The sequence below is a fragment of the Dendrobates tinctorius genome, unplaced genomic scaffold (assembly GCF_039654945.1).
Source record: "Dendrobates tinctorius isolate UK_male_01 unplaced genomic scaffold, ASM3965494v1 ptg000155l, whole genome shotgun sequence".
NCBI lineage: Eukaryota > Metazoa > Chordata > Amphibia > Anura > Dendrobatidae > Dendrobates > Dendrobates tinctorius.
Genome location: NW_027361822.1, coordinates 13156296 through 13184088, shown reverse-complemented (window position 1 = coordinate 13184088; position 27793 = coordinate 13156296). Strand labels below are relative to the sequence as shown.

Sequence of the window (27793 nt, the reverse complement as noted above, 5' to 3'; positions counted from 1 at the left end):
TACCAAAGGACACCCAATCAGATCAATACATTCATTATCTGGTAGCCAGGGGAAAAATTCATCGATGAAGCCCTCATGCTGGAGAACGAAAATGGCACAGCTCAGGATGATACCGTATCTACAAGAGAAGACACACTATCAACAAAAGAAGTTACTCTGTCAACAAAAGCGGAAACAAATGACACTCAAAAACACTCACGAGCAACAAGCAGTGCGTCCGGAAAGAGAAGAAGAGTGGTAGTTATGGGCAACTCACTACTAAGAGGCACGGAGGCAACTATCTGTAGGCCGGACGTAACCGCACGAGAAGTATGCTGCCTCCCGGGAGCAAAAATCAAGGATGTGGCCAACAGGATACCAACTATCCTCAAATCCAAGGACGACTACCCTTTCCTACTGATACATGTAGGCAGAAACGACACGGCAAGAAATGACCTACCAACTATCTGCGAAGTCTTTGAAATTCTGGGGAAGAAAATAAAGGAATGGAACGTACAGGTTGTTTTCTCATCAAACCTCCCAGTCGATGGTCATGGCATCAGTAGATGGAATAGGATACTAGAGGTGAACAACTGGCTACGACGGTGGTGCAGGCAGCAAGGATTTGGATTCTTGGACCATGGCGTGAATTACCTCTACGATGGACTTCTCGCAAGAGATGGGATACACCTCACAAAACCTGAAAAACACACATTCGCCAGAAGACTTGCCACACTCATCAGGAGGGCTTTAAACTAGAAGAAGAGGGGATGGGAGGAAAAGCAGCAGACAAGAACATGCAGCAGAAGGACAAACTAATCAAGGATATTAGATGTGGTAAAGAGGACCCAAGACAGGGTACTCAGAAGTAAGCTAAGAAAAAGGAAGCAAAACTTCTTTCCTGCATGCTGACCAACGCAAGAAGCCTGACCAATAAGATTGAAGATCTGGAGTTGGTAATGTATGAGGAAAAATACGACATAGTAGGAATAACTGAGACATGGTTAGACGACAGCTATGACTGGGCGGCTAACTTGCAAGGATTTGATTTGTTTAGGAGGGATCGTAAAAAAAGGAAAGGGGGTGGAGTCTGTCTATATATAAAGTCCACTTTAAAGCCCACACTAAGAGAAGATATACAAGAGGGAAATGAAGAGGTGGAGTCTCTGGGTGGAGATACAAGGAGGGAAAAGTAATAAAATCCTCATAGGGGTTTGTTATAAGCCACCAAATATAACAGAAACCACTGAAAATGTATTATTGAAACAAATAGACAAAGCAGCCAATCACAATGAGGTGATTATTATGGGGGACTTCAACTACCCCGACATAGACTGGGAAACTGAAACCTGCGTATCTCAGAAAGGAAACCAATTTCTGTCAGTGACCAAGGATAATTATCTGTCACAACTTGTGCAGGGCCCAACTAGAGGGACAGCCCTTCTGGGCTTAATTTTAAGCAACAGGCCAGATAGAATAACAGAAGTACGAGTCGATGGGCACCTAGGGAACAGTGACCACAATATAATACAATTCCACTTGTCCTTCAGTAAGGTGCCCTGAAAGGGGGTTGCAAAAACGCTGAATTTCGGGAAAGCAAAGTTTGATCAGCTTGGAGAGGACCTTCGCCGAATTGAATGGGACAATGTCCTCAAAAATAGGAGCACAGAAAATAAATGGGAAATATTTAAATCAGTTTTACACACCCACTGCGAGCTAGCCATACCGTACAGAAATAAAAGGGCTAGGAACAGGAGAACACCAATGTGGCTAAATAAGGATGTAAAAAGGGCAATAAATAACAAGAACAAGGCATTTAGGAAGCTAAAACAAGAAGGCAATGAAGAAGCATTAAAAAGTTATAGAGAAAAAAATAAAATGTGTAAAAAAACAAATACATTTAGCAAAAGTGGAAACTGAGAGACTCATTGCTAAGGAAAGTAAAACAAACCCCAAACTATTCTTTAATTATATAAACAGTAAAATGATTAAAATTGATGGTGTCGGCCCTTTAAAGAACAATGAGGGTGAAATCATAGAGAGCGATGTGGGAAAAGCAAATGTTTTAAATACTTTTTTCTCAACAGTGTTCACACAGGAAAAGGATTTGCCAGGGAAAATGCAGAGTGATAATGTAAACTCCCCATTAAGTTTTACCTGCCTAACCCAGGAAGAAGTGCAGAACCGCCTTAGTAAGATTAAAATTGACAAATCACCAAGCTCTGATGGCATTCACCCTCGGGTATTAAGGGAGTTAAGTAATGTGATAGACAGGCCTCTATTCCTTATATTTAAAGACTCTATAGAAACAGGGTCTGTTCCTTTTGATTGGCGGCAAGCAAATGTGGTACCAATATTCAAAAAGGGGTGTAAAAGGGAACCTGGAAACTATAGGCCAGTAAGCTTAACATCTGTTGTGGGCAAAATTTTTGAAGGGTTTCTAAGGGATACCATTATTGAATATCTCAATGTTAATACATGTTTAACTCCATATCAACATGGATTTGTGAAGGATCGCTCCTGTCAAACTAACCTGATCAGCTTCTATGAGGATGTAAGCTCTCAAATGGACCAAGGAGAATCATTGGATGTCATTTATCTCGACTTCTCTAAAGCATTTGACACTGTCCCACATAAAAGATTGGTAAGTAAGATGAGAAAGCTTGGGCTAGGGGAAAATGTGTGTAGATGGGTAGGTAGCTGGCTTAGTGATAGAAAGCAAAGAGTGGTTATTAATGGTGCATACGCAGATTGGGCCAGGGTTACTAGTGGGGTACCACAGGGTTCTGTATTGGGCCCCTTACTATTTAATATATTTATTAATGATCTAGTGGATGGCTTACACAGTAAAATATCAGTATTTGCAGATGATACAAAACTAGGTAAGGTAGTTAACACAAAGGAGGACAGTTTACAACTACAGACAGATTTGAGTAAATTGGAGAATTGGGCTGAAAAATGGCAAATGAGGTTTAACACAGATAAGTGTAAGGTTATGCACATGGGAAGGAGAAACAGATGCTACAATTACTTACTAAATGGGAAACTGCTGGGGAAATCAGACATGGAAAAAGACAGGCATCTTAGTCAATAAGAAGCTAAATTGGAGTGCCCAGTGTCAGGCAGCTGCCACCAAAGCAAATAGGGTCATGGGATGCATTAGAAGAGGTCTGGGGACACGAGATGAAAACATAATTCTCCCTCGTCAGACCACACTTGGAGTATTGTGTGCAATTTTGGATGCTAGTGCTCAAGAAAGACATTACTGAGCTTGAAAGGGTTCAAAGGCGGGCTACTAAAATGATAAATGGAGTTGGTTCACTACAATACCCAGAAAGGTTATCAAAATTAGGTCTATTTACTCTAGAAAAGAGAAGACTTAGGGGAGACCTAATATATATGTACAAGTATATCAGAGGGCAATACATAGATCTCTCCAATGAACTGTTTGTACCAAGGACTGTGACAAGAACAAGGGGGCATTCTCTTCGTTTGGAGGAAAGACAATTTCTGCACCAGCATAGAAGAGGGTTCTTCACGGTAAGAGCAGTGAGGCTCTGGAATTCTCTTCCTGAGGAAGTGGTGATGGCCAACTCACTGAATGAATGTAAGAAAGGAATGGATGTTTTTCTTGTGAGTAACAGTATAGAAGGTTACGAATAACATAATATTATAGGTAGATGGTTGACCCAGCTTAGGGGAAGGAATTTTTTCCCCTATGGAGAAAATTGGCTTCTACTCTGTGGGTTTTTTGCCTTCCCCAGGATCAACAATGCTGAACAGCTGCACTAAAAATAGGCTGAACTAGATGGACACAAGGTCTTCCTTCAGCCTTCAAAACTATGTTACTATGTTACTATGATGGCAAAACTTATAGTACAGAAGATTCATTACTACAAAATGACACATTGGTCAGAAAAAGAGTAATATAATCGCATGGAGCCAATACAAGATCCAAAAATATTGCACATTCCCGCAGATGGCCTGTCATCACGATATAATAGCCACATGGAGCAAATATATGATCAAAAGGTATTGCACATACCCCTGGCCAATTAGCCCAATATTGGAGCAACTGCACCCAAAATAGTACTGTTAAACAACATATTACCTGATATAGTTGCAGGAGCAGGAGCTGATCGGAGAGCGTCCACCCTGACGCGCGTTTCGGCAGTAAAAGCCTTTCTCAAGAGGCGTAACTATGAGGGGAAGAGGCTGGTTTAAAAAGCCCCAACAACCAATGGCAGTCTCAGCCTTCAATTTGAATAAATGAGCGTCATGGTAACCAAGCGGCCAATAACATGGCAGATCGTGACGGCTTATCGCTTTACTAAACCCTAACGTTACAACCCATCCATGCGACGCGTGCGCAGACAGGATAGCGGGACGGGCACCGGCATCACGTGACATGTGACGTCACATCATGTGACTAACACTGGCAACGGAACACGCCAAGGGCCAGCGCACGGACCGGGATCATGGCGCTCACGCGTACTAGGGCTGTGAAGAGAAGGCATAGTAAGTATCCGTTATAAGAAAATCACAAAATAGAATATAATATAACATATGATACAGTGCTATATGAAATATGGCTCAATCATATGATTGCTGGAATAGAGGAAGGAAGGGACAGGAAAATACTGCTACAAAATATATAAATATAAACATATAGAATAGAAAGTGGCACATAATTTAACATGTGGTCTAAAGTATATACTATCAGAAAAATTCAATAAAAATATTAATACATATACAGGATTCCACATGACGATATTTAGATCTTGCTTGTCTTGTCCTCACTTTACAGTTATTTCCTCATACATCAGAAAAGCCAGAGATCATGCAGCATCAGGGATTTTGCTAGACGTGTCATATATCGCAAGGACGACCAAATGTGCATCTGGCTAATGAAAAATACCTAGCTAAAAGGAAGAACATAAAACATTAAAACCAAAAACATATGCTCAGTAATAACATGTCTGATTCACAAGAATCGGACAAAGCTAATATTCTCGTTTAGGCCTTTCGGTTGAACTGTATCTAGGGCTCAGATCCACCTGGTTTCATGTTGTGCCAATCTGGTACTGATTTTACCACTGCGAACACCAGGGTCAATAGCATCTATTCCCCGAAATCTAATGAGAGAACCATCACAATTGTGATGCTGCTTGAAATGGCGTGGAAGGGTTCTGAGTGTGGACAAGTCATCATGGCCCGCGGCTGCCTCAATCCCAAGTACGTGTTCACGAACACGCACTTTAAATTGCCTTGTGGTTAAACCTACATAGATTAAATTGCAGGGACACACAGCAAAGTAAATTATATTTTTAGTGGTACAAGTGGTCAATTTTCTAATATCATAGGTTCGAGATCCTGATGAATTGAAAAATTTATCAGTCCGATCAATATTCGGGCAAGCCACACAACGGCCACATGGCCTGCATCCACACCCAGGACCCACACCATCAATATATGCTGACCTGGCTTCACCCTGATAATTGCTCAGAACGAGACAATCCTTAAGATTTTTGGATCGTTGGATGGCGATACTTGGTTTTTTAGAAATAAACTGCTTAAGGATAGGATCCACTTGGAGGATGGGCCATGCTTTCTGCAAACATTCCTTCATGCGTGAAAATTGGGCACGATAGTTTGTAACAAATCTCACTTCATTTGAAGATTTACGATTTTTACGTGCATACAATAAGGAATGGCGTGTGGAATATTTGGCTCTATGATATGCGTGTTTGAGAGTGCGTCTGCCATAACCCCTCTCCCGAAATCTTTCAAATAGATCTTTAGCCTGTATCTCGAATTCTTCATCATTTGAACAGATCCTCCGTAGCCGGAGAAACTGTCCAATGGGAATAGAGTTGGTCATGTATCTAGGATGGGCCGAGGAAGCGTGCAGTAACATGTTTGTGGAGGTCTCCTTTCTATAGATGGTAGTTTGTAATATACCATCATCATCTCTCCATACAGTCACATCAAGGAAATCGATTCTATCCATATCACTTTGATATGTGACATAGATATTCTTATCATTAGAGTTCAACATACCCATAAAATCATGCAGCTACTCAGAGGACCCCTGCCAGATCAAAAAGATGTCATCGATGTACTGCATCCAAATGGGGATGTGGTCCATCGACGACTGATCTGACAGGGAGAGGTCCCTCTCCCACAGCCCCAGGAACAAGTTGGCATAGGCTGAGGCAAAGGAGGCACCCAATGCAGTGCCCTGGAGCTGCAGGTAGAAGGACCCTTTGAACACAAAGAAGTGCGTCAATGCAAACTCAAGGATCTCCAGAATAAGGCAGACAATCCCACGTGGTAGATTGGACATTTCCAAATAATATTTGGTTGCTGTTAATCCATCGCTATGTTTTATATTGGTGTACAGGGACTCAATGTCACCTGTAACCAATAGCGAACCTGCTTCCACCTGGAGACTGTCGACCCTCCTCAAGAACTCCCCGATGTCGAGCACAAAAGATGGAAGGCTCTCTACCAAAGGCTGCAATTTGGATTCAATCCAATGATTGACATTTTCAAGAAAGTTCCCTGATCCGGATATGATTGGACGTCCCGGCAGGCACTCCTGATTTTTATGTATCTTTGGCAATAGATACAACGTAGAGATCACCGGTTCTTGGACTTGTAGTGCCAAAGCCAGCTCCTTCGTGATAATACCACCATGAACTGCAGCTTCCAAAATTCTGGACAACTGACTTGTAAAGGATGATAGGGGGTTAAATGTTTATAACAGATCTTATTGTTGAGTTGCCTAAAGGCTTCCCTCTCATAGAGGGCCTTAGGCCAAATAACTATATTGCCCCCCTTATCAGCTGGCTTTAGCACTACATCCGGAAGAGTCCACAGGACGTCCAATCTTGCCCACTCATCTCTGCTCAGGTTATCATGCGGGACACCCCTAGGGATATTGAGGAAGTCCCCCGTCACAACCCGAACAAAGAGGTCTACACTGGGACAGATGGAAAATGGGGGGAACTTTCTTGATTTAGTCCTGATTGAGGGAGGAATCTTACCTCCTTCATCCAGTTGATGTTCAGTGGATAGATCCTCCAACTCCTGGAGAGCTAGTTGTTCTTCCTCTGTGGGGAATAAGGCATTGAGATGAGGATCAAAGAAATGTCTTTTAAACAATAGTGACCTAGCAAATAAGTGAAGATCTTTAATAGCGGTAAATATTTTTATTGAATTTTTCTGATAGTAGATACTTTAGACCACATGTTAAATTATGTGTCACTCTCTATTCTATATGTTTATATTTATATATTTTGTAGCAGTATTTTCCTGTCCCTTCCTTCCTCTATTCATGTGATTGAGCCATATTTCATATAGCACTATATCATGTTATATTCTATTTTGTGATTTTCTTATAACGGATACTAACTGCCTTCTTTTCACAGCCCTAGTACGCGTGCGCGCCATGATCCCGGTCCGTGCGCTGGCCCTTGGCGTCTTCCGTTGCCACAGTGTTCGTCACATGATGTGATGTCACGTGTCAGGTGACGCCAACGCCCGTCCCGCTATCCTGTCTGCGCATGCGTCGCATGGATGGGTTGTAACGTTAGGGTTTTGTAAAGAGAAAAGACGTCACGATCTGCCATGTTATTGGCTGCTTGGCTACCAAGACTCATTTATTTAAATTGAAGGCTGCGACTGCCATTGGTTGCTGGGGCTTTTTAAACCAGCCTCTTCCCCTCATAGTTGCGCCCCTTGAGAAAGGCTTTTACCGCCGAAACACGCGTCAGGGTGGACGCTCTCTGATCAGCTCCTGCTCCTGCCACTATATCAGGTAATATGTCGTTTAACAGTACTATTTTGGGTGCAGTGGCTCCAATATTGGGCTGATTGGCCAGGAGTATGTGCAATACCTTTTGATCATATATTTGCTCCATGTGGCTATAATATCGTGATGACAGGCCATCTGTGGGAATGTGCAATATTTTTGGATCTTGTATTGGCTCCATGCGATTATATTACTCTTTTTCTGACCAATGTGTCATTTTGTAGTAATGAATCTTCTGTACTATAAGAGGACATAATGGTAGCAAAAGCAAATGCATTACATAAATATATTAAAAAAATGATAAAATTAGATTATAACAGATAATATATAAAATATGTTAATGAATATCATAAAATACAATATAATTATATAGCGAATTTAAATGGTTATATGTGACTAAAATACATTCAAAACACATTATAAAAACAGTTCTAATTAGAGATATGGAAAATACTTTTTTTTTAATATTTTACATTCCCTCAATGACTTCATTTAACCCCTTAACGACCGCCGATACGCCTTTAAACTGCGGTAATTAAGGGTATTTAAACCACAGCGCCATTAATTCACGGCGCTGTGGAGAAAGTAAAAAGCGCCCCCCCCCAGTGTCGGATTTTCTCCGGGGTCTCGGCTACCCCTGAGACCCGGGAGAACATGAATCGGGTCGGTTTTTACCGACCCTGCTTTTGCGATCGCCGTTATTAACCATATAATGGCGATCGCAAAAAAAAAAGCAGCGATTTTGCATTTAATTTCTCTTACTTCTGATGTCATCGCACATCAGAGGAGAGAGAAATAAGGTCCTCGATCCCCCCCCGGTGGTTATGGATCCCCTTGCGGTGGTCCTGCATCCCTCCTGCTTCCGCCGGTGGGCGCCGCCATCTTAAATTCGGAACAAAATGGCAGGTGCATGCACAGTGCGCCCGCCGCGAATCTGCAGGCTCCGGCTGGCAGATTCCATTCATTCATTTTGATCACTATGATAAACTATCATAGTGATCAAAATTAAAAAAAATAGTAAATAACCCTCCGTTTATCACCCCCCTTAGATAGGCAAACATAATAAAAGAAAGAAAATATTTTTTTTCATTCTTCCATTAGGGTTAGGGCTAGGGTTAGGGTTGGAATTAGGGTTAGGGCTAGGGTTAGAATTAGGGTTATGGCGAATTAGGATTAGGGTTACAATTAGGATTAGGGTTGGGATTATTGTTAGGGTTGGGATTAGGGTTAGGGGTGTGTTGGGGTTAGGGTTGGAGCAAGAATTGAGGTGTTTCCACTATTTACCAACTTTGGGGGTTTAATTTCTCCTGTTACCATTGGGAAAATAAAAAAATTGGGGGCTAAAAAATCACTTTTGTGGAAAAAAAAAGACTTTATTTTCACGGCTCTGCATTATAAACTTCTGTGAAGCACTTGGTGGTTCAAAGTGCTCACCACACATCCAGATAAGCTCCTTGGGGGTCTAGTTTCCAAAATGGGGTCACTTGTGGGGGTTTATACTGTTTAAGTACATCAGGGGCTCTCCAAACGCAACATGACGCCCGCAGACCACTCCATCAAAGTCTGCATTCCAAAATGGCGCTCCTTCCCTTTCGAGCTCTCCCATCTGCCCAAACAGTGGTCCCCCCCACATATGGGGTATCAGCGTACTCAAGACAAATTGCACAACAACTTTTGTGGTCCAATTTCTCCTGTTACCCTTAGGAAAATAAAAAATAGCGGGCTAAAAAAATCATTTTGAGGAAAAAAAAAATCATTTTTTATTTTAACGGCTCTGCGTTTATAAACTTGTGAAGCACTTGGGGGTTCAAAGTGCTCACCACATATCTAGATAAGCTCCTTCGGGGGTCTAGTTTCCAAAATGGGGTCACTTGTGGGGGGTTTATACTGTTAAGGCACATCAGGGGCTATGCAAATGCAACATGACGCCCGCAGACCATTCCATGAAAGTCTGCATTCCAAAATGGCCCTCCTTCCCTTTCAAGCTCTCCCATGCGCCCAAACAGTGGTTCCCCCCACATATGGGGTATCATCGTACTCAGGACAAATTGCACAAACAACTTTTGGGGTCTAATTTCTCCTGTTACCCTTGATAAAATAAAACATAGCGGGCTAAAAAACCATTTTTGAGTTAAAAAAAATAATGTTTTATTTTCACTGCTCTGCGTTATAAACTTCTGTGAAGCACTTGGGGGTTCAAAGTGCTCACCACACATCTAGATAAATTCCCTAAGGGGTCTAGTTTCCAAAATAGTGTCACATGTTTTTTTTTGTTTAGGCACATCAGGGGCTCTCCAAAAGCGACATGGCGTCCAATCTCAATTCCAGCCAATTCTGCATTGAAAAAGTTAAATGGTACTCCTTCCCTTCTGAGCTCTGCCGTGCGCCCAAACATTGGTTTACCCCCACATATGGGGTATCAGCATACTCAAGACAAATCGCACAACAACTGTGAGGGTATGATTTCTCCTGTCACCCTTGTAAAAATAAAAATTTGCAGGCGAAAATATAATTTTTGTGGAAAAAAAAATGATTTTTTATTTTCAGGGCTCTATGTTATAAACTTCTGTGAAGCACTTGAAGGTTAAAAGTGCTCACCACACATCTAGATAAGTTCCATAAGGGGTCTAGTTTCCAAAATGAGGTCACTTGTTGGGGGTTTCAACCGTTTAGAAATATCAGGGGCTGTCCGAACGCAACATGGCATCCGATCTCAATTCCAGCCAAAACTGCGTTGAAAAAGTCAAACGACGCTCCTTCCCTTGCGAGCTCTGCCGTGCGCTGAAAAATGGTTTACCCCCACATATGGGGTATCGGCGTATTCAGAAGAAATTGCACAACAAATTTTGTGGCTCATTTTCTCTTTTATCACTTGTAAAAATAAAAAAAATTGGCTCTGAAGTAAATTTTTTGCAAAAAAAAAGTTAAATGTTAATTTTTTCCTTCCATATTGCTTTAGTTCCTGTGAAGCATGTAAAGGGTTAATAAACTTCTTGAATGTGGTTTTGAGCACATTAAGGGGTGCAGTTTTTAGAATGGTGTCACTTTTGGGTATTTTCTGTCATGTACACCCCTCAAAATGACTTTAAATATGATGTGGTCCCTAAAAAAATGGTTTTGTAAATTTTGTTGTAAAAATGAGAAATCGCTGGTCAACCCTTATAACTTCCTAACAAAAACAAAAATTTTGTTTCCAAAATTGTGCTGATGTAAAGTAGACATGTGGGAAATGCTATGTATTAAGAAATTTGTGTGACACATCTCTCTGATTTAAGGGCATAAAAATTTAAAGTTTTAAAATTGCTAAATTTTCAAAATTTTCACCATATTTCCATTTTTTTCATAAATAAATTTTACCTCTAACATGAAGTACAATATGTCACGAAAAAACAATGTCAGAATCAGCGGGATCCGTTAAAGCGTTTCAGAGTTATAACCTCATAAAGTGACAGTGGTCAGAATTGTAAAAATTGGCCTGGTCATTAAGCTGCAAATTGGCTCTGTGACTAAGGGGTTAATCCATCCTGATGTAAAGTCCCCATTTTAAAAATTCAATAGGATTCTTTGCGATTCAATATATCAGTGCGGCTAGAGTAGTTCTATGGAATTTGCTCAACTGGTGTAACTTTTATGTTAAATTGTTTGTTGTGCTTCAAACATAAGTGTCGAGACAAACTATGCTTCATGAAGCCATTTTTTGCATTGTGCCTGTGGCCATTCATACGTGTTCTCAGGGACTGTGTAGTACGTCCCACGTATTGAACGCCACAGGCAAATGTAATATCATATACCACAAATTGGCTGTCGCAGGATAATTTCTGTGTAATTGGGAGAAATTTTCCGGTGCTGTTACAGTGAATCCCAGTCGCATTGTGATCTATGATTTTACAGCAACAGCACTTTTTTGAATTACATCGCAAAACACCAGTTTTTTGGTGGTTATTTTTATTCATTTTATCCATTTTTTTTTTTTGTTAGATTAATTTTCTGTCCCCCTGTGATAATTGTTTTAAGCGGCTGGGGGTAATAATGCCTCTTATAGCTTGTGCCCTACGGAACGTGATATTAGGTTTTTCTGGTAGAATTTTTTTCAGATCTACATCTATTTTCAATAGGTACCAATATTTATTGAGTATCCTCCTAATTTCATTATTGTTCCAATTGTATTCTGTTATGAAATTGTATTGCCATCTATTATTTTTCTTAATTCCATTATTGTTTTGATATATTTCATCCTTTCGTTTAAATAAGCATTCATCCTGCGTTTTTTTTCAAAATTGTTTCATAGGCACTCAATTAATTTTTTCGGATATTTTTTATCATAAAATTTTTTAATTACAATTTTGGACTGTTCGATGTAGTCATCTGTATTTGTGTTATTGTTCTAATGCTATGAAATTGACTGAAGGGAATATTTGTTTTCCACTTTTTATAATGCGCACTGTTATAATGTAGGAAGCCATTACTGTCATTTTTTTTTTAAAAAAGTTTTACTAATAATTTCCTTATTATTATGAGACAATTCCAAATCTAGGAAGTCTATTTTTTCATTACTTATCTTGGCGGTGAATGTTATTCCCGACTGATTCGTATTCATCTCACTGATGAACTGCTCTGCTTTCTCCTGACTTCCCCTCCAAATGATGATCAGATCGTCTATAAAGCAACGGTATAGGGCTATATGGTTAACATAATCACATTGGGTGATTGGCGATGAGGACTCGAATAGCCCCATAAATAAATTAGCGAAACTTGGGGCTACCCGCGTCCCCATCGCGGTACCGAACCGCTGTATGTATAGCTGTTTCTGAAATTTAAAAACGTGTTCTAGAATAAATTTTAAACCTTTCAATATTTCAATAGGAATTCTCTTTGGGAGTCCGGCATTTCCTTAATACCTTTTAGGTAATGCTCCACTGCTTTTATTCCCAGATCATGCTGAATACTGGAATACAAAGTATTTATATCCATGGTAATAAAAAGAAAATCTTCCTCCCATGCAATGTTTCTAATTTCATATAGAAGCTGGTTGGAGTCCATAAGATATGAGGGCAAGGTTTTTACTAATTCTTGTAAAAACAAGTCAATGTAATGGGACAGCTGACTGGTGAGAGAACCAATGCCTGCTATTATAGGCCGACCAGGGGGATTTTTCAGGCATTTGTGTACCTTAGGAAGGTGATAGAATATCGCAGTGTTGGGATTCTTATTTGTCAGGAATTTCTTTTCTTTTTTATTTATAATATTTTTACCAAAAGCTTCATTAATTAAATCTTGATATTCATCTGTAAATTTTTTGGAAGGATCCAAATTTAATTTTTTATAATATTTTTCATCGGCAAGTATATTATTTGCTTCTTTCAAATATATTTCCTTATCCTGAAGCACTATCTCCTCCCCCTTTATCAGCCTCCCTTATTACTATTTTGGCATTATCCTTAAGATTTTTTTATGGCACTTCTTTCTTCCATAGAGATATTATTTTTATAGCCTTTTATTTTTTTATTTTTAAAATTTTTGTTTTTAGAAGAATAAGATTCTTTAGTAAAATTATTTTTTTTCCTCACTCATGTGTCTGAATTCTTCGCTTACCATTGAAAAAAAATGTTTCCAAGTTACTACCCCGATGATGAATCGGGTTGAAATTAGACTGTGGTCATACTTCCTTGTGCAAAAAAGTATCTTTTTTTATCTGTAGTTTCTTCTTTTTTCTGTTCTAAATCTTGCCCTTCTATATTTTCCATAATGAAAAAATGGCGTGCTATTTTTAATTTACGTACATATTTATTGAGATCCAAAAAAAAGGTCAACGGCTTTTGCTTTTTGTGTTGGGCAAAAACCCAGGCCTTTAGAAAGAACCGCTAATTCAGCTTCTGTTGGACAGTATTCAGATAAATTAAAAATCCGGATGGTATTTCTGGTATTATTAGTGTCCTCCGTTTCTTTTCCTTTTCTATATTCGGCTGTTTTTTTCTTTTTTCTACCTCCTCTGGACCTCGGCATCAAAAAAAGAATCACTGATCGGATTCCTTCAACAAAGGTATCACTTTAATCAGTGTAATAGCGCCATTAGGGCCAGACCTTTACTTTATCCTGCTGACAGGTTCTCTTTATGATATGCCAACCCCTTAGTCCATGGATGGAGCATTTGACTATTACTGAGAAGGTGGCCGGCTATATTACTATATCGGTCACTGCTAATTTAATTTCTTAAATGTCAGTAAAGTATTTCGTACATTTTATCTTTATTTGATTCTTCTTCTCACTATAACAGATGAAAATAAACAATTTTTTATTTTTCATTTACTCACCCAATAATTCTGCACACGTGGATATTATCCTAAGACAATATCTTATTTTTCCTTTCTTAAATATTCAGGCTTCAGAATTATTAACCTTTTGGATTGACTGACAGGAAGAATGTAGAAGTAGCAGTAGATAGGTAATGAGGACACAATCAATATGATCAAAACTCTCCGGGTCAAAAATTTTCAACTCGAGTACTGAAGCTGTTAAGTTTTATTTAATAGTAAGGTTATATCAAAAAGACTCATTTAAAATGAGAAATATAAAGGAAATACATTTGAAATGGACTCCCACCTTCATGATATAAACTGGGAAATCTTCCTCAGATCTTTAAGACGAGGCTTTTAAGTCACTTGGGCGGCATCTGAGCCGAATTAGTCACCACTCTGAGTTAATGGAGAGGCGGCTGTAACCTTACCCCCCACCCTGACTAACACATGCTCTGCATTAGGGCTGGCGGTCAGTCAGGGCTAGGGGTGTGGTTACAGCCGCGGCTCTGTATACTCAGAGCGATGTATGAACCAGTGCCGCTCCCATGACTGAAAGCAGAATGCTGCAGGGGGAATAAAGTTCATTTTCTCCCTGCAGTGTTCAGCTAAGTACGGGTGTCGGGCAGGTTAATGACTCAATTAACCTGCAGATTAACCCAATATCTGCAGGTTTATAGTTTTATTCTGGTGACAGGTTTAATTTAAGAGGAATTTGTGCGGCACAACCATCCTGTAAATTAAAATTTCTTTATTGCAAAATTTTGAAAACCAAATGACCCATGCAAAAACCATTTTAAAACCTTGGAAGTAAATGCCATTAATCACAGGATGCTTGAGCTTGCTTAATTGGAGTACAGCCTTGACATCACCCATGCAGCCAGGGTGCAATGGACAGCGGAATGGTTCCCCACTGCATCTTAAATACCATTCCTATGATTTACAGTGGCATCCAAGTGGCTAAACTGCAGCTAAATGTGCTAGCCCCAGTTGCAGCAGTTACAATCAGCACACATTGTGTATGTAATGGGCTCACCTCTTAGTGCTACCTAGAGCATGTATAAAAGGCAAATGTCAACAAAGGATTAAGAATATTCAAAATTAGTCAGCCTAGAAAGCAAACAGCTTCAATAAAGAATCATCCAAAAAGCAAAAGAAGCTAAGCTTAAAAATGACAACTTTTATTAGAACATGATTAAAACCACAATGATAGAAATTACAATAATAGTAAAAATGGGGACACTACAAAAAAACCACAAAAGGGATAATGAGCACAAGAAGAATGCTGGGTATACATATGAAAAGTATAGATACCAATGCTAAATGGTAAATATAAATGCATAAAGAGGAGATTGAATATTCAAATAAATGATTTTGAGAAGCTGCAACCATCAGGTACTAGGGATAATTTATCCTTTTCACAAAGAAAAGCTTTACGCTAATTAAAAAATCTGAGAGGAGTTGTCATCAAACAGGCAGATAAAGGGGGCAATGTAGTGATATGGCCAACTTCCATGTACGAAAGGGAAGCCTTTCGACAATTGAGAAACGAGGTCTGCTACAAAAAGCTAACCTATAATCCCACTTTGAAATTTAGGGGTGAATTACAAGATATCCTCGACCGAGCCTTTGACGATGGCCTCATTACAAAGAGTCTTAGAGACCATCTAATTCCCCTTTATCCCAAAATGGCATATATCTACTTTATACCGAAAGTACACAAAAATGCCTCTGTACCCCCCGGGCGCCCGATCGTTTCGGGTAATGAAAACCTATGTGAAACTGTCTCCAAATTGTTAGACCACTATTTGAAGCCTCTGGTATTGGATCTTCCTTCTTATGTGAAGGACTCAGGGGACATACTTAGAAAAATTGATGGTATCCCACTTGACGAAGATATGTGGCTGGTAACCATGGATGTGGAAGCCTTATACACTTCCATTCAGCATCATGATGGGATATTGGCTGTCAAAACTTTTTTATCCATGTCACAGCATTCTCCTGATTTTATTGAATTTCTGCTCTCTCTGCTGAAATTTGCCCTAGAACATAATTTTTTTATTTTTAAACAGAACATCTATCTACAACAGCAAGGGGCCGCAATGGGTGCGGCTTTCGCATCAGCATACGCGAATCTCTTTATGGGCATGTGGGAGCGTAAAATCTTCTTCACCAAACCTGTATCCTATATCGAGGGGGTCCTCTTCTGGGCCCGCTATATCGATGATATTCTCATGGTATGGCAGGGCTCAGAGCAGGACCTCCTCGATTTTGTTGGGATCCTAAATAACAACAAAATGAACATCAAACTTTCCTGTAAATACAGTCAATCCACTATTGATTTTCTGGATATCAAAATCTCCAATTCTCCTAGTGGATTTTTGGAAACCACTATCTTCCGTAAAGAAACCGCTGTTAACTCACTTTTATATGCGACGTCTTCCCATCCTCAATCTTTAATTAAGAGCATACCCAAGGGTCAATTCCTTAGAGCAAAACGAATCTGCTCCAATAAGGGCAATTTTGATGAACAAGCGGATGATTTATCTCACAGATTCCAAGAAAGAGGATATTCGCGTAGATGCATTAAGAAGGGCCTACAAGCAGCTGAGAAAATTGATCTCAGTGAACTGTTGAAACCAAGATTTAAATTAAATCAAGAATCGAAGGTAAGATTCATTACCACCTACAACACTAATTGGTATGGTTTGCAGAACACCTTGAAGAAATTCTGGCCCATCTTACAGGAGGATGTTGGTTTGGCAAAATATTTATTTGATTATCCCTCTATCACATATAGAAAATCCCCAAGCCTCAAGGACCATATTGTTCGCAGTTACTACCCTGGACCCCAACTTGAACGAGCCTTTGGATCCAAAGGCCCAATTTGGGGCTTTTTTCCCTGTGGGGATTGTATTGCTTGTCCAAATATGATACGGACCTCCACTTTCCACTCCAGTGACAGTAAGACCTTTTCAATAACGCAACACATTACTTGTAACTCTATAGGAGTGGTTTACTACGCCCACTGTCCCTGTCCTAAGATTTATATAGGACTAACATCAAGGCCCCTAAAAACCAGAATTAGGGAGCATTATCGGGAAATCACTAATGCTCGGGATATTGAGGACATTCCCTCCTTGAAATCCTTACCGCGTCACTTTAAACAGATACACAATTGTGATGCTGGCCTTTTAAAGGCTTTTGGGATTGACAAAATATACGTCGATATTAGAGGTGGTAACTGGAGGAAAGCTTTGGCGCAATTGGAGTCACGATGGATTTCCAAGCTTAAATCCCTACAACCTAATGGTCTCAATGAGGTTATCAGTTTTGCACCGTTCTTATAGCTCTGTTTTATTTTTATTTTCATTTTTTTATTCTTTTTTTATCTGTTTTTATTATGTTACTAACACTATTTTATTTTTATAGATGGGTTCCTATCTTATTCATGAGACGCTGTTCGGTCTTGCTCCTATTTCAAGCATGAATCAATATTCCCTGCATTCTTCACATTGATGCACCCTGCTTGTTGCTGTTTTAAGGAACGTTTACCAACACCTTATATATTTAATTCTTTTGGGAAGTCCATTTGTTGGTCTTCCATATACACTTATTATGTCAAGCACTTTATTTGCACATTTATGCTTTTTATATGTATTTTTATATATGATTCTAATCTACCAATTTTACACAATACCCTTCCCCATATCTCGTACACCTTTCACATGCATCCCTCCTTTTTTTTATTTGCATCACTTCTACTTTGTACTGTACATATATCTTCTTTCCAACCCTTTATATGGTCCAAGTGCCATCGCAGCAACATTTTGTCTTTAATAGCGGGGCGCACTCCGTCCGTCTTCTGGCTTTAATTGTCACCATGGTGACGCGTCTTTATGTGGCCGCTTCCTCCTCCCTGCTCTGACGCGTCGAGCAGAGGGGAAGGCGCGGCTGTCATGACGCTGACCCGTGATGCCCGGGATCCGGGCCGCCCACCGGAAGTGACGATATACGCCTGTTTTTCATACTCTGTTATCACATATAAGGACCAACGAACAGCTCCTCTATGCGCCCCTCGAAAAAGCTGCTGCGAAACGCGCGTCGGGGTTCTTCCACCCACATCTGAGGTAATATGCCTTAATTATTATCACTGTTTATTTTGCATATTTTGCACTTATTTGTCAGGGTTCGCTGCTGCCTTATTTAGCACTAGCACGCATTGGCTATGTAGCTCCCTATTCACATTCATCCATGCTAAGTGATTTGTCTGTATTAACATATTCTTATACACTCTTCAGGAGGATTATATCTTTAAATATATTTATTGCATTATGCTTCTAATATTTCAAATGCATATTTATGCGAAGTAAGTTATGCACTGGCATTTATTTGAATATTCAATCTCCTCTTTATGCATTTATATTTACCATTTAGCATTGATATCTATACTTTTCATATGTATACCCAGCATTCTTCTTGTGCTCATTATCCCTTTTGTGGTTTTTTTGTAGTGTCCCCATTTTTACTATTATTGTAATTTCTATCATTGTGGTTTTAATCATGTTCTAATAAAAGTTGTCATTTTTAAGCTTAGCTTCTTTTGCTTTTTGGATAAAGGATTAAGAATGTTTGTTGTATACAAAACATTTCCCATATTCAGAACATGAATCTGGCTTTCCCCCTTCTGAGTGGTTAGGGTCAACAAAAATAGTTCTTCAATATTCTACTCACACAAGGGATTTGTTCCTTATGTGACTTCTCTGATGTATAATGAGACCTATTTTAGACGTAAAACATTTCCCACATTCTGGACATAAAAATAGCTTCCCTACCGTGTGAGTTCTCTGGTGTGCAAGAAATTGTAATTTAACGTTGTAACTTTTACTGCATTGTGAACATGAATATAGCTTTTCACCTGTGTGACTTCTTTGATGTGTAACAAGATGTGATTTCTGGCTAAAGCATTTCCCACATTCTGAGCATGAATATGGCTTCTCCCCAGTGTGAATTCTCTTATGCACATCAACATGAAATTTGTTCCTATAACTTTTGCCACAGTGTGAACAGGAATATGGCTTCTCTCCTGTGTGAATTCTCTGGTGCGTTACAAGACTTGATTTATTGTTAAAACATTTCCCACATTCTGAACATACAAATGGCTTTTCCCCTGTGTGAGTTCTCTTATGTGTAAAAAGGTCTGAATTCTGATTAAAGCATTTTCCACATTCAGAACATGAAAATGGCTTCTCTCCTGTGTGAATTCTCTCATGTCTAATAAGACTTGACTTCTGATTAAAACATGTTCCACATACTAAACATGAAAATGGCTTTCCCTGTGCGTGACGTTTCTCATGTGCAAGAAGACTTGATTCTTTAGTAAAACATTTCTCACATTCAGAACATGAAAATGGCTTCTCCCCTGTGTGAATTCTCTGATGTATAACAAGATTTAGTTTATGGTTAAAACATTTCCCACATTTTGAACATGAAAATTTCTTCTCCCCTTTGTGAATTCTCTGATGTGCAACAAGTTTTGAACTATATGTAAAACATTTCCCACATTCAGAACATGAATATGGAGTTTCCCCTGTGTGAGTCTTTTGATGGTCAACAAGATTTGATTTTCGAGTGTAACATCTCCCACATTCTGAACATGAAAATGGTTTCTCCACTGTGTGAACTCCTTGATGATTAACACATCTGTTATTTTTACTGAGGTTATCAGTCTCTGATGAATCAAAATATAGGACCTGTTCAAAGGGATCAGATGATAGATCTTTGCTGAGAAGGGCTGGTTGAGTATCTTGGATAACAACATGCTCTTCATAAGTCTTTTGAGCGATATCATGATCATTTGGTTTGAAATCTGTAAACATCATATGTCTTTGTGAGCTTCTCTTGTAGTAACCTGCAAAGAATAACATTGAAGGTGTTTTTCATTTTTAAATAAGTTTATTATGATGGTGTTGTAAAATATTTCTATATTAACATACCCATAGAAATTGAATGGCATGCAGCAAAATTGGAAAAGCAACTGAATAAAACTTGTCATGCACTTCAAATAGCAGTCTACCCTAAATGACCCTCCATTTATACTCATAGACATAATTGTTAGCCAAGTGTGCACGTGTTACCGTAGCTACTGAGAGATGCCTCTGCTTTTACTTTATGTGCATCAGTCTATTTCTTCTTTTTCCTATCTTTTGTCAGGAGCTAGTTGGGACACCTCCATTCACATTAGATGATCAGGCTGTCCAGTATTAGCCAGTGGTTGCCATAAATAATATAGGGGAAATTGGGAGGTATTAAGGAATATATTGTATTGTCCTACACTCACTGGCCACTTTATTAGGTACACCATGCTAGTAAGGGGTTGGACCCCCTTTTGCCTTCAGAACTGCCTCAATTCTTCGTGGCAGAGATTCAACAAGGTGCTGGAAGCATTCCTCAGAGATTTTGGACCATATTGACATGATGGCATCACACAGTTGGCGCAGATTTGTCGGCTGCACATCCCTGATGCGAATCTCCCGTTCCACCACATCCCAAAGATGCTCTATTGGATTGAGATCTGGTGACTGAGGAGGCCATTTGAGTACAGTAAACTCATTGTCATGTTCAAGAAACCAATCTGAGATGATTCGAGCTTTATGACATGGCGCATTATCCTGCTGAAAGTAGCCATCAGATGTTGGGTACATTGTGGTCATAAAGGGATGGACATGGTCAGCAACAATACTCAGGTAGGCTGTGGCGTTGCAACGATGCTCAATTGGTACCAAGGGGCCCAAAGAGTGCCCAGAAAAAATTCCCCACACCATGACACCACCACCACCAGCCTGAACCGTTGATACAAGGCAGGATGGATCCATGCTTTCATGTTGTTTACGCCAAATTCTGACCCTACCATCCGAATGTCGCAGCAGAAATCGAGACTCATCAGACCAGGCAACGTTTTTCCAATCTTCTACTGTCCAATTTCGATGAGCTTGTGCAAATTGTAGCCTCAGTTTCCTGTTCTTAGCTGAGAGGAGTGGTACCCAGTGTGGTCTTCTGCTGCTGTAGCCCATCTGCCTCAAAGTTCGACGCACTGTGCGTTCAGAGATGCTCTTCTGCCTACCTTGGTTGTAACGGGTGGCAATTTGAGTCACTGTTGCCTTTCTATCAGCTCGAACCAGTCTGCCCATTCTCCTCTGACCTCTGGCATCAACAAGGCATTTCCGGCCACAGAACTGCCGCTCACTGGATTTTTTTTCTTTTTCGGACCATTCTCTGTAAACCCTAGAGATGGTTGTGCGTGAAAATCCCAGTAGATCAGCAGTTTCTGAAATTCTCAGACCAGCCCTTCTGGCACCAACAATCATGCCACGTTCAAAGGCACTCAAATCACCTTTCTTCCCCATACTGATGCTCGGTTTGAACTGCAGGAGATTGTCTTGACCATGTCTACATGCCTAAATGCACTGAGTTGCCGCCATGTGATTGGCTGATTAGAAATTAAGTCTTAACACACAGTTGGACAGGTGTACCTAATAAAGTGGCCAGTGAGTGTATGTGGGCCAAGCTGCTAAAATTGTTTCTGTCTGATATGTTATAAATTATGAGATGAGCAAAGTTCCTTAAATTTGTTTTGGTTTCAATTCACAAGAAAAGGATGAAAAATGGAATTAGGATCAAAACAATTACCTGCAAAATAAAACTGCTCAAAAACTTTTAATTGCTCTAAAAAAACATGTAAGACACTCTGAAGCCTCCTAGGACTATATCCAACCCATTACAAACTTTTAAGCAAAGGCAGTCTTAGGCCTCTTTCACACATCAGGTTTTCTGCTTCAGGCGCGATCCGGCGCTTTTGACTAAAACCGGATCCGTCGAAATGCAATGCCGGATCCGGTTTCCCCCCCATTGACTTGCATTAGAGCCGGATCGAGCCGGATGGCCATGCGTTTCATCCGATTTTCGCCGGATCCGGCAATGTGACGCGATCCGGCGTCTGGAAAAAACGGAGACTGTAACGTTTTTTGTATCCGTCGAAAAAGCCGGACACGCCGGATCCGGCGTGTCCGGCTTTTTCATACAATGAAAGCCTATGAGCGCCGCAATGCGCCGGATCCGGCGAAAGCCGGATCCGGCGGCCGGATCCGGTTTCTTTGGTCTGAGCATGCTCAGTAGCTCTGCCCACAGGACATATATAAAAGCAAGACAATGGGACCCTCAGCCACATCCAACATGCCACCCAAGCCAAGAACCAGGAGCAGGAGAAGGCAGCAGACATCTGCAGCAGCAGCACCATCAGCACCACCCCAAATGGAGCAGCATGCTGAACAACGGGAGGGGAGTCCAGCAGCAGATGAGAGACGGTAATTATCAAATCCCCCATTCCTCCAAACTAGGGCTATGGAATATCAAGATATTCATTGGCCCTTTGTTTCTCTTTATTCAACAGCCGCCCAATAGATGCAGCAGCAGCAATGGCAGCAGCAGAAACACCACCCACAGCCATGGAGTCTGGCCATGAGGAAGACAGCACATCTGGGAGCCCTCCCTCGCATCGTCAGCGTTTGACGGTAAGTTTTTATTTCCAAAATCCATCATCTCTGTAATATATGTGTATTCATTGCCTTTTATTTCAAAACAGGAATCACAAGATGAAGAGGAGCTCCCAGAAGAAGAAGGAAGGGGTGGACAGACACTTGGAGTGGGCTCACAATTGGTAAGTTTTTTGCATCAAACGCAGAAACACAACATCACACTACACACAACACATAGAAAACAATGTTCTGCAGACCACATACAGCAAACAAATGCCTACATCCAAAGACATAACATTTTTTGTTTTCTTCTCTAGTCTTCCCAATCTGGTGCTCGGCCAAGAGGTCCTCGCAGTGCCTCCCAGGGTCGTCGGCGACAGCAACGCGGCGGTCACCAGCGTGTAAGTATAAATATTTTTGCTTTGTTTTTTTTGCACTTTTTATTTCATTTCTTTTGTGGAGGCTAATTATGTTATTTTTGTCTTTTTCTTTAACAGCCTTCACAGCGTGCTCCCGACTCTGACGGTGAGGATGGAGGGATTGATGTGGACCGCCTCATCGATCTCGTCAGAGAAAGGGAGCCGCTCTGGAATATGGCTGACCGCCGCCACGCTGACCTGATCGTTACCCGACGACTCTGGGAGGAAATCTGTTCGCTCCTTGTGGACCGCAGGGAGGACCTCGAAGCTCGGGCCCAGATTAAAGAGCGTAAGTATATACAGTACCGGTTGCTTGATTTAAACCAGTGTTTCCCGAACTCCAGTCCTCGTGGTCCCCACGGATCATGTGTTCAGGATTTCTATTTACTTTGGAAATCCTGAAAACATGACCCCTGGGGACCATGAGGACTGGAGTTTGGGAAACACTGATGTTGTATACTAACCACTTTGCCCTTTCTCGTTTCAGGGGAGAGAATTGTGAAGCGGTGGCGGTCTGTGAGGGATCGTTTCAAGAAGGAGTTCAATAAAGAGATGCGGGCCCCGAGTGGATCTGGAGGACGCAGGAGCAAGTACAAGTACGCACGAGCCCTGTCGTTCCTCCGGGAGACAATGCTCACCAGAAGGTAAATATTACACACCACATGTGACAAAAAAATGTTTAGATGTAACTTTTTTTTTTCAGCCAGGGCCATACCATGTCACTATTTTAATTGTTTTTTTTTCTCTTTATTCCACAGCACGGTGAGCAGCACTCGGGAGCCTGCACGATTGGACCCTTCTGAGGCGATCCCTGAGGAGACCGGCTCCGAGGGACACTTCGACCGCCCTGGTACATCTGCACCTTCCCAGCCTTCCCACACATTCGACCCATCTGTCCCATCCACCAGCACAGGAGCATCGTGGCCGCCTACATTACATGAAGCTGCTGGTGAGGAGATCGCTTTCCCTTTACCCCACCCTTCTGCCCCTGCCACCTCTAGTACACCTGCGGGTACTGGGCGGCAGCGGCAGAGGGGTCAGGAAAAGACTTATGCGCCAGAGTTCTTGCATCTGAATGCATCTTTCCAGAACTGTCTAAAAGTCTTGTCAGAGCAAATCTCCGCAGGCTATCAGCAGATCAACTCCAGCATTCTGGAGGTGAAGACACTTCTGCAAACCATGCATTCAGAAGCAAGATCTTCGCCAAACCACACCTTTTTCAGGTCTGTTGTGGAGCGCATGGAAACGCTCTCTCCTGCCCAGCAGATGCATGTAATGCATTCATGCCACGCTGCTCTCCAGCAAGTTACCTCCCAACCTCCTCCTCCCACCACAGTAGTTCCTCCACCTGCACCCCCTCCAGCCACTTTCCATCCTCCCCCTCCTATTACATCTACACCCCCTCCAGCCACTTTCCATCCTCCCCCTCCTATTACATCTACACCCCCTCCAGCCACTTTCCATCCTCCCCCTCCTATTACATACCATCCACCTCCCCAGCACCATCCACCTCCCCAGCACCAGCAACCTCCCCAGCACCAGCAACCTCCCCAGCACCAGCAACCTCCCCAGCACCAGCAACCTCCCCAGTACCAGCAACCTCCCCAGTACCAGCAACCTCACCAGTACCAGCAACCTCACCAGTACCTGCAAACTCCCCAGTACCAGCAACCTGCCCCGTACCAGACATCTCCCCACTTCCAGCAACCTGCCCTGTACCAGACATCTCCCCACTTCCAGCAACCTGCCCCGTACCAGACATCTCCCCACTTCCAGCAACCTGCCCCGTACCAAACTCCTTCCCCATACAACTTGCCATCAACATCATCTGCTCCTACAGTCCCTGCCCAACCCTCCACTCCACCACCCACCACCTCTTCTGCTTCCCACATGTCCACCCATTCTGTAGTTTTTTCCACACCTTCACCTCTAACTGTTCCTTCCCCACCACGATCCCAGTCCTCTCTCCACACTCCCAGTGTCGAAGTGTCCCGCAGCCCCTCCAGCAGTATTTCCACCACACACTACACAGATTTATAATGTGTGTATTTAAATAAAAATGACCAGTTTTATGGTTTCAAAGCTTTATTAAACAAGTTTATTAAAATGTTAAAAAAGTTTACTAAAAAAAACATTTTTCAATAAAAGTTAAATTATTTTACACTGGTTGTCTGTCATTTCTTTCTGCGGCGAAAAAGGTTAAATACAGGGTATTTAAAAGGTGAAATGGTATTCAAAACTAGGTATATAACTGTGGGTAAATTTTAGCTTTTTGCCACAGTTGTGTTCCTGGTTGTGTTTGAAGCAAAGTATTTCACCTAAAAAGTTGTGTTTATTGTTGGTGATTTCATAACAATGTACACAACTTTTGTTAAAAGGTGAAATACTTTGCATAAAACACAACCAGGTACACACCTGTGGCCTAAAGCTAAAAATAGAGACCATGACAAGATAGCCAACTTTGGTTGGCAAAGGTATATACTGTTGGTACAGAAGGTACACAAGTTTGGTTGGGCACAAATCTTTCACACTCTGTCATCCTGCCAGTGTACTCTGCCTTGAGGTGACAAAGTATAGTGCAAAATTGTCCCTCATTACTGAAACCGTCACAGAACTTCTAGTGGTAATGTCATGGTAATCTTGCAAGGTGGTTTCTTCAGAGGTGTCCTCAATGGAAATGGGTTCCTTGCAGATAACAAAATTGTGGAGTACCACGCACGCTTTGATCACCTCGTCCACAGTTTCTGTCTTGAGGTTGATCGCAGTCAATAGGACCCGCCATTTGGCTGTCAGAATACCAAAGGTACATTTAACCATTCTTCTTGCTCTTGTGAGGCGGTAATTAAAAATGCGTTTTGTTCTTGTCAATCCTCTGCTAGAGTACGGTTTCAAAAGGTGTTCTGACAGCTGGAAGGCTTCATCCCCTACACAGACACATGGCATACGTGGACCAGATGTTTGCGGCAGCGGTCTAGGTGGTGGGAACTGGAAGGTGTTTCCATACAGTTTACGCCCCATGGCAGACAGTTTGAAAACTTGAGAGTCATTGGAGCGGCCATAGGCCCCAATATCAACCGCAATAAATTTGTATTCCGCGTCAGCGATGGCCATGAGGACAATTGAAAAATATTTCTTGTAATTGAAATATTCCGATCCCGATCCAGCTGGCTTTACAATGCGGATATGTTTCCCGTCTACAGCGCCCAAGCAGTTGGGAAACTGACATATCTGTTGAAACTTGTCAGCAATTTCAATCCACCTCTCTGTTGTGGGCTCTGGTAAAAACTCTTCAGCTAAGGAGTCCCACAGTGCACGGCATGTGTACTTCACTATTCCAGATATGGTGGAAATCCCGAGTCTGTACTGGAAATGCAGTGACGAAAGGGATTCTCCAGTTGCGAGAAATCTGTGGGGAATTAAAAAACAATAAATTAGTTTTAAATCACAGCATTACATACCAAAACTGACCTATAACACTTGGAGATACAAACTACCACCAACAAGATTGCAGTGAAAGTGTGCTCTGATGCGAGCACATCCAATAAATGTGGCTTACCTTAAAGTCACCATCAGACGCTCTGCGGGTGAAACAGAGAAGCGGCAATAGGTGTCCGCTTTTCTTATGAGGTGTGCAATGCGCTCCACCAAGTAATCAAAATTCTCCATTTTCATCCTAACATATCCAAAAAATTTATCCGGGTTTCGTCGAAGGTCCATGCAGAGTGTAGAATAGACCCCACGCGTCATTCTCTTGGCTGTGATGGGGTGGATCCACAAACGTCGTCTACGATGCCTGATGCGCTGCTGTCTCGCTCTCTCCTTCTCCAGAACAATCACCCTCAAACGATTCGCCTCCGCTATAAAATCCGCCAAATTCTTCAAAATATTTCCAATGACAACATCCATCTTCGCCAGTAACTTGCTCTTCTCTCCAACCTGCACTTTCTCCTCTACAACCTGTCAAAGAAGGGCTGTAGGAACATGCTATATATAGTTTTCCAGTAGCCAATCCCGTTCGGAAGGCCACAAGGGTCAATTTTAAAAACCGGATCCGGCGTAATCCGTCGAAAAACGGATAGAAAAACGGATGAACCGGATGAGACGGATCCGGTTTTGTCTGGCAAGAAAAAGACGGATCCGGCAGAAAACCGGATCCGTCACATCCGGTTTTACTAAACATTTGCCGGATCCGGCGTTCCGGCACGACGCCGGATCGCGCCTGACGCCGAAAACCTGAAGTGTGAAAGTAGCCTTAGTATTATCAAAGTGACAACATGCTGTTTTAGACAGGTATGGAAAAAATGCTGCAAAATTAAGAATGCCTTTTATTAATTAATCTATTATTTTATAACTTAATCCCATACTGATAGAGACAATTTTGACCTTAAATAAAAATAAAAAAAGCAAAAAACAATGCTTTATCATCATACCGCCGAACAAAAAGTGCAATAACGTGCTATCAGAAAGACAGATATAAATAACCATGGTACCATTGAAAACGTCATCTTGTCCTGCAAAAAACGAGCCACGATTCAGCATCATCGAAAAAATTAAAAAAAAAGTTATAGCTCGCAGAATAAAGCGATGCAAAAATAATTATTTTTTATACACAATTATTTTCATTGCATAAAAGCGTCAAAACGTAAAAAAAGACATAAATGAGGTATCGCTGTAACCGTACTGACCCAAAGAATAAAACCGCTTTATCAATTTTACCGGACGCGGAACAGTGTGAACGCATCCCCCAAAAGA

General features: G+C 41.2%; 2 protein-coding genes across 2 annotated transcripts in view; both read right to left on the bottom strand.

The window, feature by feature from the left end:
* Positions 1-27793, bottom strand: part of LOC141051177 (uncharacterized) — a 266826-nt gene that overhangs the window by 214355 nt on the left and 24678 nt on the right. The window contains exon 5 of the mRNA XM_073548042.1: positions 19842-19999. Coding sequence (XP_073404143.1) covers positions 19842-19999 — 158 coding nt within the window. The remainder of the gene's footprint in view (positions 1-19841; positions 20000-27793) is intronic.
* LOC141051118 (uncharacterized) lies at positions 15382-19835 on the bottom strand (the record flags this gene model as incomplete). The annotated part of the gene is made up of 1 exon (XM_073548005.1): positions 15382-19835. A coding segment is annotated over one exon (1017 nt), but the record flags the coding sequence as incomplete, so codon positions are not given.